The 16,070-nt window shown below is 38.6% G+C and overlaps 1 protein-coding gene, 1 long non-coding RNA gene and 2 other non-coding genes across 5 annotated transcripts; 2 read left to right on the forward strand and 2 right to left on the reverse strand.

The window, feature by feature from the left end:
• Positions 1–983: 983 nt before the first annotated feature.
• On the reverse strand, positions 984–7,020 carry trim55b (tripartite motif containing 55b). Its single transcript, XM_051410538.1, has 8 exons — positions 5,820–7,020; positions 5,294–5,463; positions 3,981–4,158; positions 3,708–3,803; positions 2,851–3,084; positions 2,720–2,742; positions 2,145–2,269; positions 984–2,049 (listed from the first exon to the last, which is right to left on the reverse strand). Exons 1-8 carry the CDS (start codon positions 5,946–5,948, stop codon positions 1,877–1,879), a joined length of 1,128 nt encoding a protein of 375 aa, XP_051266498.1. The 5' UTR covers positions 5,949–7,020; the 3' UTR covers positions 984–1,876.
• On the forward strand, positions 6,604–15,638 carry LOC127369308 (uncharacterized). Of its 2 annotated transcripts, none has more exons than XR_007886053.1 (6): positions 6,604–6,690; positions 8,115–8,230; positions 8,753–8,903; positions 9,489–9,552; positions 11,197–11,270; positions 15,410–15,638. It is a non-coding gene; the product is annotated as an uncharacterized LOC127369308 (long non-coding RNA). The 2 variants fall into 2 exon arrangements; XR_007886052.1 differs by lacking the exon at positions 6,604–6,690 and adding an exon at positions 7,020–7,992.
• Positions 6,978–7,050, reverse strand: trnaa-agc (transfer RNA alanine (anticodon AGC)). Its single transcript has one exon. It is a non-coding gene; the product is annotated as a tRNA-Ala (tRNA).
• Positions 7,639–7,724, forward strand: trnay-gua (transfer RNA tyrosine (anticodon GUA)). The gene is given in 2 exon segments: positions 7,639–7,675; positions 7,689–7,724. It is a non-coding gene; the product is annotated as a tRNA-Tyr (tRNA).
• Positions 15,639–16,070: the final 432 nt, after the last annotated feature.

Here is a 16,070-nt window from a genome sequence, read left to right on the forward strand (position 1 = left end):
GCTTACATTTCTCTGTGGATATCCTTACATGAGTTAATAATAACTCCCATGGAAACGAATTATTCCCAGTTACTTTAATTATTAATTTTTATTAACATACACTTTCCTAATGTTTGACATACAGATTTGTAATCTTACATTGAAGAAATATACATTAATATAGGTCTACGGGTTCAAGGTAAAAAAAAACTAAACAGTTGGTTGAGCACACATGGCCACTGCATCTTGAGTCTTGCCTACACAAATATTGACTGATAGAGAAAGGTTTTTCAAACTGAATATAAAAGTATTATATGGTGTAACCATGGCATTGCTTTGGAGCCAAGTCGTGGGTTAACACTGTGCCGCCTCTCTAACACACACACAAAAAGAGCTGTAACAACAAAAAAATTGCCCAAGTGGTTCATAAGGATGCTGTAGGAGCGCCTGCAGTCATGCAGGTGAAGAACATTCATCCAGCATCCTTTCTCCTAAACCCTTAATCCTCAGAAAGCAATTCTCATTATAGCAGTAAGAGGCAAACACAGCAAAAAGATTCACCACTGATAGGTAATGAGTTTGAAAGACACTGTGTGTGCGTATGTATGCATGTGTGTAGGTGCATGCTGTGCTGATCCTTGACCCACAGTGTCAGGGTAAACTACACAAGAGCTGTGGGTGTGAGTCATCCTATTCTGTTTGGCCCACTTAGCAACTTGGGGCTTAGTGCTGCATTGTGCCCATTTGTAAAGGATCCAACTCACTCACACAATAATTAGATGGGACTGCCTCAATAGTGGAGTCACAGCAAGGTGAGACCATTGCAGGCCAGCAAATAGAGCAACTGGCGGCTTGAGGTTCGCTGCATTCTGCTATGTATACAGTAGGTTGTGGGCAGGAATGGTATCACGACAATACAGTAGATCGGTCTGAACAAGCTATAAAGTGACACTGCTGCCTTTTTCAGATGAATATCCTTTGACAGAAATACATGAAAAAGAGTGTAAAGAAAAGAGAAAAAATTGTATTTTTCCTGTACACGTGTACACACAGACACACAAACTGGTAGGGTGTTACACAAAATCTATTTCATTGGTAATTCAGTCCAGGCCAAAAACCGCCACACCAAGTACAGCAACACATGTGGTAGTGCGTTATGTTTTGTTAATCTGGTATCAACCAAGACTTGAGAAATACTATATTTTAGGTGTTTGTACAATTCTGTTTTAATGACACAGAAGATATAATACACCATAATTAGGCAAAATGTGATGTTTTGTCCATAATTAGAAAAAAAAAAAAAACACCTGTGTTACACAACAAAGAACACAACACATAATACAGGCTGTTGCATGTATGAAACACTGAAATGTCACAGCGATAGTTTTATACTCTGCTACCCTACTCATAAAGTTATATCAGCCATAAAAAAGTATACGACAGGGAGGGAAACCTGAGGCCCCCTTGTCATGCTCTCTAATGATGTAGTTTAAGCAGTGACTCGCAAAAGGTCAGCTACATAAAAAATGTATGAGCGCGTCTGAAATCTGGAAACAACCAATAGACACTCATAGCCTGTCTGTCATTCAGCACGTAAAAAAAAATAAAAGAGAAACCAAAATGTGTATTTAATCAGACAAAAAATGTACCAGTCAGTATGCGGTGATGCAAGCTAACACAATCACAATAAAAGAGAGAGAATATAATTTAAACTTCTGTCTCTTCCTTTAGATCTACCTCAGCAACTCAGACTTTCCCTTGGGCGCAGAGCTAAATCTGTCTCGCTGTTCCCCAATCTGGGAGAAAAGGTATCACAACTGACCTGAAATCAACATCTAGGAGCAAAACTTATCCTGCTCCTGGGTTTAGGGTGCTGTCGGGGGCCGGCGGCTGACAGCTAGGTCGAAGCAGCGCTCTTGGCTGCGCTTGTGGAGGAGTTCACCTGCTGCGGGGCAGAAGGTGGGACGGGGGCGGCTGTAACAGCGCTACTTCCTGAAACAGTCTGGGCCCCCTCTCCTTCCTCTGCGCCCGCTTCTCCATCCTCATCCTCTTCGTCCTCATCTTCATCATCTGTAGAAAGAATAGGAAGCGATATGAAAGTCAAGATATATACAATCGTGAGTTTTATGCAGCAAATTGATTGATCACCAACTCTGTCCCTTCACCTTGGCTGAAGTCAATGCTGCGCAGGGCCTTGCCCTCTCTCTTGAACTCGATGTTGAAATGATCCATATTCTCATAGCCACGCTCAACTTTGTCCAAGTGTGCTGTACTGGATGCTTCTGCAATCCTGAGTGCAGAGGGTTCAATTAGCATTTTTATGGGGGGAAAAAATTCACCCCTTAGACAGCCAATGTAACACTTGCTATATATAATCAATCTGTGATGTTTAGCACATTCCACAAGTTATTTCGGGATGCAACGGCTAAAGATAGTTATGCCACATTTAACAGAAGTACTTTCGACAGCTCCCAGAGAGCAGGTGTGATCTTGCTGCATTAGGTTGGTGGTTTTATGTGGAGGTGCAGGTGTAAATTTAGCAAATCATTCACAAGAATATGAACAAAAAACACCCTGCAAACAACAAAAAGACACTAAAACAGACACACACAGCAGTAGTTATTAGTGTGTTACAGTCAGAAAGTATTTTTACCTTAAAATGACAATATGCTCTTTTTTGTACATACATTTCCCCTTACCCACCGTCAGTGTAATTATTGATGCATACAAACGTACTCACTTTTTGAGGAGAGGCTTTGTGTTCTGAAAGAGACAAGAGAAAGAAAGACAAATCATCCATTCTGCTTATACCTAAAATATTAATAATTGTAGCCATTTTATGTTGAGTTTGAACCTAATTTGGTATCTGACCTGTAGAAATAAAGCCATTTCAGGCTCCTCCATTGTTTGGATCCCCTTCTCTACAACCTTACAGCTCTCCTCCAGATGGTCTCCATACTTCCTGGTCAGGTCCCGGATATAGTTCACCTTCTCTTCCTGTTCGACTGTAACCTTCTGACTCATCTCCCTCTTCTTCTCCTCCAGGATGGAGTACAGCTGGTCAAACTTCTCGCACACAAGAGTCTTCTGCCTCCGACCATTCTCCTATGCACATTTATCACAGTCTTGTAGGTGAGAAATTTATGGAAATGCTACATCTAGGGTACAACAGCGTACACAAAACCAAAGAAAATTAGGTAATAGCTTTCTGTGTTTGGCCGTGTAAATACTACAAATGTTCTGGTTATCCTGTCTTCCGCCCATCCGGTTGTGCCATATGTGCAGGGAGGACAGTGAAGCTCATTCTGCGTGTCCGTCCACTGAGGGTGACACATGGGGGACTGGAGTCACTCCAGCTTCCTCCCTACTATGTCCAACTGTGGCACGTGAACCATAGGAAAGCTGTCTGTTCTCCCTCCATCAATTACACTGCTCATTTTTAATGTCAGTGGGCCACAGGCAGAATAAAGTGCCCTGCTAAGTGCATATAGAAGAAAATGTGGAAAAGAGAGTGTGAGACAGACTGAGGCATCAAGACATTAATTTTCATCCCTCCACCTCTCTGTCTAGAGCTCACAGACAGATAAAAGCAGAGAGTGGCGGTGACAAGGACACATTACGCCTGTTTGTATGTCTGTGCAGGTGAGTGCAGGTGCATTAGCGTGTGCACAGAACAAGTGCTTGCTGCGTGAGTGAGCGGCCAGGCGCTGCAGCAGTTGGACACTGACCTCTATGGCACGACAGGCTTCCTCGAGCTGACTAATGATGCCTTGCATCCTGTCGTTGTTACCAACCATCATGGCAATCCCGTCGCTCAGCTCCGTCTGGGGGGCAAGGACACGGCAGAATAAATACGTGAGATCTGACCTGACTTAATGTAGGTAATGGTGAAACATAGTCAGAATGAGATTTTGATGATCTATCTATCTATCTATCTATCTATCTATCTATCTATCTATCTATCTATCTATCTATCTATCATGATTGACAGCGTTCCTCACCTTCTTTGTCTGATAGATGCTGGTGATGGGTTCCACCTCACAGTCTTTGTGGGCTCCAAACACCTTACACATGGAGCATGTGGGCACGCCATGGGTGACGCAGTATATGTTGATCTTTTCTTCTTCGTGAACCTCACACATGGGCATCTCTTGCTTTCTCTCCGGCGCTGGTTTGCTGCTGTTAAGGTTGAAAGAAATAAAAAACGGTGGTAACTTCCGGTTAAGGCCGTTCATTTCTGCGCATACTGATGTGCCGTTTAATGTCAGTTTGATAATGTCACAGGTACACATCTCAGGAGTTTATTGATGATCCATCAGCCTCGCCGTGCCACGCACATTGACCGTCAGTGCTATAATCGATACATCACCATAACGCTGTGCAGTATATACAGGTGTTAAGTGTTATGTTCTATTAATTATTAATTAATTAATTTCTGAACATTGTCAAGTCAATTTATCCCATAAGAATTACTCAAGATATCAGTTAACTGTTGTGGATCTTGTGTCGTACAAGCCTTTTGGCTACACAGTTAACGACTCAGATCAGGGAAATCATCTGTGTAGACATATGACTAAAAACTATAAACTTCCTGTCATCCACACCAGCTCTGGGGTTTCCACTCTTTCTAGGGATCACTTTCCAGGTCCTTTTCAGTGATGATAAAGCTGGTATGACGGAGAGGGATTGCGCCATGCACCAATATGTTACTCACTGTGGAAGTATGATTTAACCTTATCATCATTATCATTGTATTTTATATTGTTTTGTGCTCTATAAGTGCTATTTAAATAACACTTAAATTTAAATAACAACAAGTAACCTTGTCATTATTTTAAGATTATAACCTTGATCCTTATGTTCTTAAAAAGTATATTAACCATTGCTGCCGTAACACAAATAACACAAATAGTAGTTGAGTTTTAAGAATTATTAAGTGCCACTGACTCTTATCGGTTTATCACATCCTACTTTAGCCCCTTTACTAATAATATTAAGTCGAGTCTTAAACAACCACAATGACGCCCACGTTTTGGGGAGCTCTGAAAGATAGTAGCTCATTCTCTGCTAAACGAAAATATGTTAGGGGAATAATGTTCCAGGACATTCAACTTTCATGTGTTTACCATGACTGGAAAACTGTTTTCCAGGTTTTCCAGGATGCGTGGTTGTCTGATTCAGAAGCCACTAAGGCAACACCAGCAAATGCCACACTTCCTGCCATCATGCCACCAGACTATCCTTATTCTCTGTTACTATCTCTATCCACTGAGCCTCAGGGTTAGAAAACATCTGTGTATCTGATATATCTCACCTGCTGGACTCCTGTTTGAACATGTCAATAATATTTTCAACCAGCAGGTTCCTCTGCAGCCCGTAAACACCGTGCCTATCCAGGACCACCTCATGTCTACAGGACGGGCATCGGAAGCGGCCACCAGACGTCAATGAGCCACCTCTTGTTGGAAGGTATGGATTTGAGGCCTGTAAACAGTCACAATACAAAACCCTAAAATTAGTATGACTAACAGGTGTTTTTTAACGCAGGGAATAACACATAACAACTAAATTCAAGATTTATTAATGATTTAACACATTAATAATGTTTGTAAACACAGCTTTAAATGTTAATTTATGATCAGTTGTTTGTCATTTCTGTTATATATGAGAATATACACCGACAACTGATACTAGTTGGGCCTTTAATACAGCACAAATGTAGCTATAGATGTCAATATGTAACAACAGTGTTTCACAGCTGTTAATAAATACTTTTCTCTTAATACTAACAACAAATAAGTGGATTTTTCTTTCTTCTTTCTTTTTTTTTGGTTTCTTACCGTGAAAATATCATTGGCACATTTTCTGCAGAGGTTGTGCTGGCAGGGTAGAATCACCACAGGCTTTGTAAACATCTCCAGGCATATGGGGCAAATCAGCTGTTTCTCCAGGTTGTCCATGTTATTCATTGTTGACAAAAGCTATTAAAAAGACATAAAACACTATTAAAACTCAATTGTTTGAGACCAGTAAAAGCTGGTAAAGTTAGTTAGGAGTCCGTCTCTGAAAGCAAATCTACAGTGGGCCCGAGTCAGGCTGAAGAGTAGGCCTGCTGCTCTCGTCCTAGCGGGTGTGGGCTCCTATCTCTCTGCTGTCAGTTCTGTTTTTAGCAGCTATTGCTGTCACGTCAAAGGTTACCGTGCCCATATTTGAAACTGAGCAGGGCAGTATTGAACAGCTGCCCACTAGCCCCTACATCCTCCTCCTTACTGCTACCAGAGGTGACTGTGCTGTGTATATATATGTGTTTTTAAAAAGGGTGGAGACTTTACATCATAACTATAAATCAGTTAATGCATATCCCCCCCCCCATGTCTAGATTTATAGAAATATTTGGGTTAAACTAAAATACATTATCAGTTAAAACATGCACCTAATTAAATGTATAATGAGCACATGATTGATGACTTTAATGATGAACAAAATCTTATTTTTAGACAATATTTACAAAAAAAGTATAAACTAAATTTTATTTTATTAGATAAACTAAGTTAAGTTCGCATGACGTAACTTATAATTAAGCTAACTTAAGATAACCGAAGAGGAGGCTAGCTAGCGCCATCCCGGGGAGCCACCACAAGCGACATCAGTTCGCACTGCAACGCAGCAACTTCGCGTACTGAAGGGTCGATGACCATGACTGCCTAACAGGTATTTTACAACATCCATTAACCGTAAGAGTAAGGGGACATAGTTTTACATAGTATTAAACTAAATTTAACGTCTTTAAAATTAGTAGTTACCAAGTTTTTTTGGTTGCTAGCTTAATTGTTACTTGCACTTCGACAGCCGGCTAGCTAAAGCTAACTTTACTACGCAACTTATATCAGTAAAATTTACACACCAACCGCACCGTATAAACTCTCCCTGATTATTAATGCTACTGTTTGTGGAAAGAATATAACGTTAAACTATTTAAAGCCGGAAAAAAGGGTTAATGGAGAATGCGGGCATCGATCCCGCTACCTCTCGCATGCTAAGCGAGCGCTCTACCATTTGAGCTAATTCCCCTTCGAAAGGACGTTATTGTGGGCCTTATTCTTGAAGATAACCATCCGAACAATGGATATGGATATAGTTGTCGAGTCGTGGGTTGTTCTTGTGCTAATATTTGACGTACAACAGCGAGCTAGGGTCATTTTAGCGCTGTACGGAACGGCACGGTACGCCCGTTGCTAGCTAGCATTAGCGTTGACTAATTTCGCTAATGTTAGTAGCGAAGTACGTTAGCAACTAAACGTCAACGGTTTAACAGTTAACGGTTTAACAGTTAAACGTTAACGGTTTAACAGTTAACGGTTTAACAGTTAAACGTTAACGGTGTAACAGTTAACAGGATTTAAGAACATAAACTTCTACATTTGTTTTTTTTTAATGGCTCTGTAATGTTACACAAACACGACATTGCGTTGTACAACTCCAGATAACCGCAACTCTCTTGACCAAGTCGGAATAATTTGAACAACAGCGAACGCGAACTTCTGCCGACTAGAGCGAAATCGTGTTAGTTCGCCTTTACTTTATCTAAATCCCTATATAAATTATATATGAGTACGCTATCGATATAAAACGGTATAGTCGTCGTGTGTGGATCAGCTCCCTTCGATAGCTCAGTTGGTAGAGCGGAGGACTGTAGTGGATACATGGTAATCCTTAGGTCGCTGGTTCGAATCCGGCTCGAAGGAGAGATTATTTTGCCCAAAATGCAATTCGGTTTTGTTCCGCAACTGTTCAAACGTCCCAAAAACATGGCAGTGCAATTAAGAAAGATCCTACCAATATAAATCACTTTGTTTATTTACTAAATTGAAAGCTGAACCAGCGATGGAAAATAGTTTATTTTAAAAACAACAACTTGTGCCGTACAACTTTATTTGTCAATTCGTAGTATGGAGAGTTCACAGTCTGACAAGGGACTAGCCAAAGCAAAAAGGGAACATAATAAAAACACAAGTAATACAAATTATGTAATACATTATAAGAAAGAAGAGACAAAGGATTTAAAAGCAAAAAACAAACAGGCTCTAGCTTGAAATGTAGTATCTAATATATATTTCTGTTTTTCTGTTCCTCAGATATTACAGATTTATATCGAGGAAGGAGTTGGAAACATCCTGATTACTAATTGCCACAACTGTTCGCTGTTAACCTGGCAACTGTTTTGTTGACAGGATGAGTACATATTGTGGTGGTAAGATTCCAGTTTTTCATTGTCAGACAGGGAGGTTAAATTACAAATGTTCAGCACCGCTTTGATTACAGTGGAGGTCTCGTCAGTACGCACACAGCATCCTCTCCGTTATTGAGCTGCATGTGAAATGAAAAACGATTACACCTGCAAGCACTCTGTGAAAAGGGGAGTTTAAAGGTGATTGTTTAGTGTCTGATTTGGCTGCAACTCGTGATGAAAGCAAACATTATCCTTTTGCTTTGACTGTGAAACTGCCTTAAAAATGCACTACAAACACATTTAGATGGATGACTCAGAAACAATAATTAGCAGTGTTGAGGACTGCAGCAAGCATCACACACTAATAAAGTGTTTTCTCTCTGACATTTGCTGTGTTCTTGCACAGAAGGTATCCTTTGTCCAGTGGTTCTCATCAGCAGTATTGTAATTTAAATTAGAGATTGAAATGTCTAAATACACACCAGTTCCTGAGAGTATAGGCATATTTACTGACCCAAACCTTTTTGTGTTGACTTGTTTCAGGAGGAATCTTCCCTTGAAATTATACGGTTTGCCCACCAACTACAGAGCCTAGAGGAGACATTTTTCTGCCCATACTGTTCAACTACGAAGAGGCCCAGGGAGCTGCACCGGTTGTACAATTAATTTATCCTCATGGTGGTATCTGACAGCAGTGAGTAGGCATGGTTAACTCCTTAGTTTTGGGATTTCCAGAGGTGGAGCCCCACATTAAACTATGATCAATGGACGACCCGCTAAACCAACAGAGATACTGCCCCCATGTAGCAGCACCATACAGGAGGCTTTCCATTATTGAGCTGTTCAGAATCCATTGATAATTTCAACAAATTACATTATTCTTATGGGTTTTTTGGGCTGATTGTGTTACACTTTAAGATACTATGGAAGTCTATGTCAGTACTCAGTTAAAACGACACAAAATACCTTATATACCTATATCATTATAACTTGATGAACTTATATCAAAGTCAGCATGGCACACAATTCTCAAAGCAAGCGTATATAGCATATATAATATAAAATATATTTTTTCTCTGACTCATACAATGTGACATCTGCCTTCCTTGCACCTCCACTCGCTTTATAAAAAAAGCCACATGGCAAAGCACACAATGCTTTTCACACAGGCACATCAGAGTCAGTGAGTCATTTTAGACAGATGTTACCAATGAAAATGAATGAATGTCATTATCCAGCCCTCTAATTTGTCTCTTTGTTTCATTTGGTGTCATTCCAGAGACAACATACAGTGCCACAGGTTGGAAACCACAGCTCTAAAGATACTGTGAAACATCTTAAAGGTGAAAATTATGTCTTGAAAGGTTATCACTTTCATATACTACTCTTATATGCTTATTCTTATCACAAGGGATTTGTACATCTAAAAATTGCCTTTTGCCATTATATATAAGCATGTTTCACCAAATTCCTCCTTTGTGTGTATCTTGTAATTTACAACAAATTATGTTTTCTCGTTACTTTGTGATGCTGCGGGCACACCACTTCATTAAGTATTAATTAGTAGTCTTTAAAAGGCTTAACTAGTGTGATTACATATTCATTAACAACAAGCAAGGACTGCTCAAATGCTCACCATTTAGATGGCTCCTAAAAGTGAATTCAAATGAGATAAATTAAGAAGATGTTCTGGGTTATGTCTTTGATTGAAGTGGATTCCTAATTTTTAAGCCATTACTGTCTGACTCATAATATTGCAGTGTATGTTGGTAAAAATCCAATAAAGATTTAAGGCTGACAAATTGAGAGCAGTATGATGATGAAAAGCCAGACAGACACTGCTGTGAGTTTTGAGGCCAGAAGCTGCTGGTTTAAAGAGCTCAGTGTGACCCTCTTTCTCTTCTACCAGTAGTAGTACACGGTATTTTGATTATATAGTAAAAGGGTCTGCAGGTACTTCCAAGGCCACACAATACACAACAGGAGGTGTTACACACATGCACTCACACACAACCGCACAAATAAAGGTCTACAAGCTCATAAGCAAGATAAAAGTGTATATGGGGCCAGAATAGGGAGCAGAGTAAAGGCTGCCATCTGTTCCCTTGTATGAATATTTCAGTTAGGTGGAAGTCATATTGTATTCATACAGATGGTAGCAGTCACTGCCTGTGATTTAAAAGGTCTTGGTAAGCATTCTCAGTTGATGTTGTCTATTTCTACGTTTTCACATTTGTCCTGAAAAGACCCCCTGAAGTTAAGTTCTTTATCCCAAAACATCTCTGAGGATGTGATCAGAAAAAGTGCCAACATACCCAAACCAAGTAGCAATAATGTCACCTCTCTGTATATCTAACACTATAGAAAATAACAGTAAAGACTGACTAGTTCAAATCTACTAGTATTTGTAAAGTTATCAGAAGCAGTGAGTCATTGGTGACTTGCTTGGTATGAACACAAACAAATAAATGAAAGTAATCATAAAAAGAATCCAACCCAGAGAACAGTGTTACTCTCGTTATTGGTATTTCCCACAATATTTTATAATGTCAAGGACAGAGTTGAAACTTGAGTCTTTATACTGAAAAATAAAAAATAACAAAATAAAGTTCACAAAAAAGTAAAGTTTACAACTGTTGGTTATTTTATATGTTTTGTAACACATTTATAATGAGTAATAATTGTGATTTAAAACATACTAAGACTTAGAATATAACTTAAATTTCTTAGATTAAATGGTAATCAAAAGTTCAAGTACACAACAAAGCTTTTTGATTACACGTACAGGACTAATTGTGGTTAGTTAATCTCTTGGTCGTTGGCACTCATTCTTAATGCACAGACAACAAACCAATAACAGAGATAGTTAATGTAAACGTTTTATACACTGTCACGTCTTGACAAGCAGAGAAGTGTTAATAAAATTATGATAATGTGTGAAAAAGAGGTTTTTCATATCTATTTTTTGTTTTTGTTTTAATTTTTAGACAGCAAGCTTCAGAACATCTGAGTGTACCCATGATACTGCAGATCCACAGCAGAGTAGAGCTCTTCTCCTGAGGTAGACATCCTTCTTTATTATTACCTGAAGCCAGGTGAATGATCATGAACTGAAAATCTAACCAGGAATTACAAAACAATATCACACTTTTAAATGAAAATACAGATATGTTTTACTTGTTATAATCATAATTGTTACTCCTTTTTTAAAGTCCTGCTTTGTCACATATCACCAGGGGTTGTCAAGGCTTTTCCTACTCTTAGAACTCACCTCAATATGAAACTTCTTACAGTTTATTCTAACAAATAGCAGCTTTTAGAAGCAGCAACTGCTGAGATAATTGGCATATGAGTAAAAGCAGGAGGAGAATAGATTCTTTTGGAAATTGATAAAACAAGTAGAGCAAATTATAAGCCGGTATTTTATTAACCAACATTAAGGTGGATTTTATTTGTAATGTTTTTTATTAACATTTGTGAACAAAAGGACAGACAGGTTGAATGTACATTTAAACTACAGCCACATCCTCTTTTATCTTAAATACATCAGTCCAACCACCACACTGGGTGGTCATAGTTAAGCAGGCAGCAAAGACATGGATGTAAGATTATTCACATTGACTATTAACACATTACATATCATATCAAACTTGTAGTTGTAATCGCAATACGAATTGGCCATGCAGAGGTATACTATGGATCAAGGTTGCACAACTTTTCTGAAGATACCTAAGCATATATTATATGTCATCACAAAAATCTTGTACTTAAAAAACAATCTACGGATAATAAAAATAGTATTTCAGTGAAAACTGACAGTCTCTCTCACTGTTTCTGGGATAAGCCAGTGTAAGTACAAGTAGTTTTACAGATAGTGGATGTGCATGACAATGTAATGTCCCTCTGATTTACCAATGCCTTTCATCATATTTGACATGTAGTGACTTGATCATAAGAAAGATAAACTCAAACAGACAGATTTCCACATGGAGTTTTATGTAACATCCTCTCCCTTACAATGACGTAAAAGAGACGTCAGTCGCTGCAGCTCATGGTCATGGGAAACTGTGATGCGCTCAGCATTCAAGAGGTTCTCTCAGCCTGGCTTAAACCAAACACCCTCTGCATTATGAGCAGTGCAGTCAACATTGTTTCATCTTTAACACTTGAATTCAAAGGGTAGTAAAGCAGGGAGATTTCAACATCAAGCAGCTGGGTGTTTACACATGCAAGAGTCTGGTTGCATTAAGCAGGTTAGAAAAAGGGTACAGTACCCTACAGACCCTAAAGGGAAGGACAGAGAAAAAGAAGCTCATCATCAAATTTTCTTTGATGCAGAGAAAGTGTGAGTCAAGCAATTCCCACAGTTTTTGTTGTTCATTCTGTAAACTGGGTACACGGTAAATTATCTGTGACAAAACGTGCACCCTCTGGGAATGGCCAATTACTCACCATATAAATCTGGAACTAAGTGTCTCAACAACAAGTGGTAGACATTCATGTCTTGGTAATAAAATTTAATTCGGTTAAAATCGGTTTTCACCAAAGACATCAGTGTCAAGTCAGTGTGGCAGTTTATTTCTATATATATTTTAGATTTTTGGGTCATTTTTTGTCATCATTAGACAGCACCAACGCAGGATCAGGAAGAGAAACATGGTCCCCTGACACCCCACGAGTGCTTACTTACGAACAATATTACAATACCATTTGTTATGGATTTAAAGTTCTAACTGGAGCCACAGACCACCAGGAAATAAGGGTTGCCATCAGTCATCCATTTATTAATCCAAAGAATCAATTCATTGTTTTCTTGCAAGGATGATGATTGCTATGATTAATACAGTGCTCAACAAATGCAGTTTTTGTTGTTGTTGCTGCTTTTTATTTTTCTAGGCATACAATTTTTTTTTAAATAAACTTTGTCAATAAGTAAACAATCTGAATGTTAATGCTAATCAGAGGAGCATCATACTATAGTTTCCGCTGAGGAGCTGTGATTGGAAAGCCTGCTGGCCTTTATGACAGTAAAAGAGTGCTATCTAGTGGTAGAAAGAAGGCAAGCTATGTCCAGTAGACGCACTTCTGCATATTGACATCATTGCAGTCGTCACCAAATAGGGCTTGCATTGTACTGGTGGCATTTAGATCTTGTGATTCATACTCCTTTCAGTTTGTATAAATAATGTTAACCAGGAACACGTGAATAACAAATTAAGCCATCAGACATTGTCGCTATCTAGGACTCAGTGATTAAGTTTAGCACTTATATATACACTAGCTCTATGTATGCACATATGGAAGTACCAAAATACAAGCTTTTCATCAAACTGTAAGTGTTAGCACAAAGAATACGTGCCAAGTTTAAAACATGTTTGTATTTGGTAGGAATCGTATTGAGTAGTTGTCAATATATTGGACAATATTTATTTAATATCAGTTTCACTTCACAATAAGTACCTTCTCATTAGAAACCAAGCTACAATCACACTCTTTTAAAATATAGAGCTATACTGTAATTATCCTCAGTATTTTTGTATTAATTTGATCCCAGAGGCACACTGTCATTGTAAAGTCTCTTTTTCACCACAAGATGGCTCTACATACACACAACAATACATCTGTAGGTGTTTGTAATGGCATTTGATACAAAAGTATACTTCAGTATAAAAATGCTCTTTATTTCCTCCAATTAAACCTGATAATAATAACAATTTATCTTAATAAAAGTAAGATAACAGGTGAAAATGTACTTAATCATTCTGATTGAAATGAAATGGATTAATAAAGAATATATTAGTCATTCAAAGGAGATGTGCAGTTACATCAAATATATATTTTTTCAGGAATAAGGACTCTGTGTTTGTGTGTGTGTGTGTGTGTGTGTGTGTGTGTTAATGTGTGGTGTGTTTGTTTACAGACACACATATACAAGCTATATGTCAAAGAGAACTACAGGTGTAAAACTGCTGCGTGGGCAATGAAGCAATAGATAACGACTCCTGTGATGCTCACAGTATTGTCAGAGGGTAACAGGTAAATCAATTAGGGACACCATGGTGGATTGTAGTTTGTCTCCAGAGGGCTCTCAGCAAGACTAGTCAGGGGGAGTGGAGCACTGGGGGCCTCACAAGCAGATACTGTACCTGTGAACCCAAGGGGAATCAGCAGATATGCAGCTCACCTGTCATACTAAATCTCTTGAGGCTGATGCTAGAGTAGTTAAACACACCTGCCATCCTACAAAGGTGTGTGTGCTGGGGAAGAAATTAATTAGCAGAAATGCCTCACAAATCATTTCCCCACTTGTACACTTAGAGGAGAGAGTGTAAAGTATGTGCTGTCCTGTGCACACATGTGACGTGCCATTGACGTAGTCATATGTGAGATCAAGCAGTTTCAGAGTTGTCTGGCAACAACAGGTTTGTAAACTGAATGCACAAACAGTACCACCCATGTGTGGTTGACCTTCTCTGCTCTTTTTGCAGCAAATACCTTTAAGAATCAAGAAGTGACATGTTAGTCATTTACACTAACACTTAAGGAGAAGTAGCAGTTAACATCAAATTAAATGGTTTTAGAGTGTAATCTCAGCCACAAGGTGTTCCATCACCCAGGGTAGAAAGTAAGTTATTACAAGTACAGTAATTGAGGAGTTATTTCATCTCCTTCTTTAAGTGCATTAGTAATTCAGTTCACAATATTACATCAATCAATTTTTTATTAAGAATTTTACTCAGGCAAAGACAAATGTTGCTGTGGAAACTACAGTTGTGGCTGACTTAGGAAGATATGAAATATAAGTTTGACTGATCTCATTTTCCATCTAAACCAATGCTTTCGAGTTGCCTCTAGTTGTATGTTTTGTATGTTAAAAATATATTTTTTTAAAGGAAATTAATTATTAAAAAAATATAGAAAACTGCAGAAATACTACAAAATGTTGACTGAAAATACTTAACTATAAGATTGCTGAAATGTAATTTACGTTTTGAATTTCCTGTAATACATTTATGCACATATATATATCCATGATTAGTTATGAGCAAAAATATGATGGGTAGATAGTAAGCCGAGGTAAAAATGTATGGTTAAAAAACACTGGAGTTGTGGTGGCAAAAGAGGAAGCTATGGGAAGAGAAGTGTGGATCAGGAGTACCCCTTCTCTTTTTTAATAATTGTTATGCTTTTAACTGATAGAGACAGCTGAAGGTAGACAGGAAAAGGGGGATGAGATGCAGCAAAGGGCCAAAGACTGGAATCGAACCCAGGCCACTGCAGTGAGGAGCCTCAGCCTTTGTACATGGAGTGCAAGCTCTACCAGGTAAGCTACTGGAACGCTCCGGAGTACCCCTTTTCCACCAAATCTGGTTCTTGAACTGGATTTAAAAACAGTCAACAATAAATAATCTTCTTATTGGGAACAAACTTCACTCCTGTGTGAACTGCCCGTAGCTGAATAGGGTCGGGCCTATGCTACTGTATTTTATTTTCATGCTGATGGTACTTGGAGAGCCTAATATTTTCTTAGGAGGTTTAGAAACTGTAAAGAAATTCTCTGAGGTATCTGTAAATTGATGAGGGTTGGTAGAGCACAGATTATGAAATGGTTGCAGTCAGAACTCTACATTTCCCTTTGAGGTGAACATGTAACTATTCACTGTTAATCAAAGCAGCTACTTTTGTAGTTTCAAACACCAGTACTTAACTATATATAAAATAGAATCACAATATACCTCTTGTTGGCTATTCTAGTACTCTTTCCACCCCTGTTACTGTCTACGTCTTGTTTGTTGTTTTGCCTTGGTTGCCTGGAAAAGATGCAGGACCTCTTTGTGGGGGGTATGATTGTGGGGGAACT

This window comes from Dicentrarchus labrax, unplaced genomic scaffold (assembly GCF_905237075.1).
Source record: "Dicentrarchus labrax unplaced genomic scaffold, dlabrax2021, whole genome shotgun sequence".
In the NCBI taxonomy this organism is placed as follows: Eukaryota; Metazoa; Chordata; class Actinopteri; family Moronidae; genus Dicentrarchus; species Dicentrarchus labrax.

What these genes read in the sequence shown, in the direction of transcription:
- trim55b (XM_051410538.1), bottom strand. Translation starts at nt 5,948, where the DNA reads ATGAATAACATGGACAACCTGGAGAAACAGCTGATTTGCCCCATATGC. An exon ending in GTGCCAATGATATTTTCACG is followed by an intron (nt 5,464 to 5,819) that starts GTAAGAAACCAA and finishes GACTGTTTACAG; the next exon opens with GCCTCAAATCCATACCTTCC. An exon ending in AAATGGCTTTATTTCTACAG is followed by an intron (nt 2,743 to 2,850) that starts GTCAGATACCAA and finishes TGTCTCTTTCAG; the next exon opens with AACACAAAGCCTCTCCTCAA.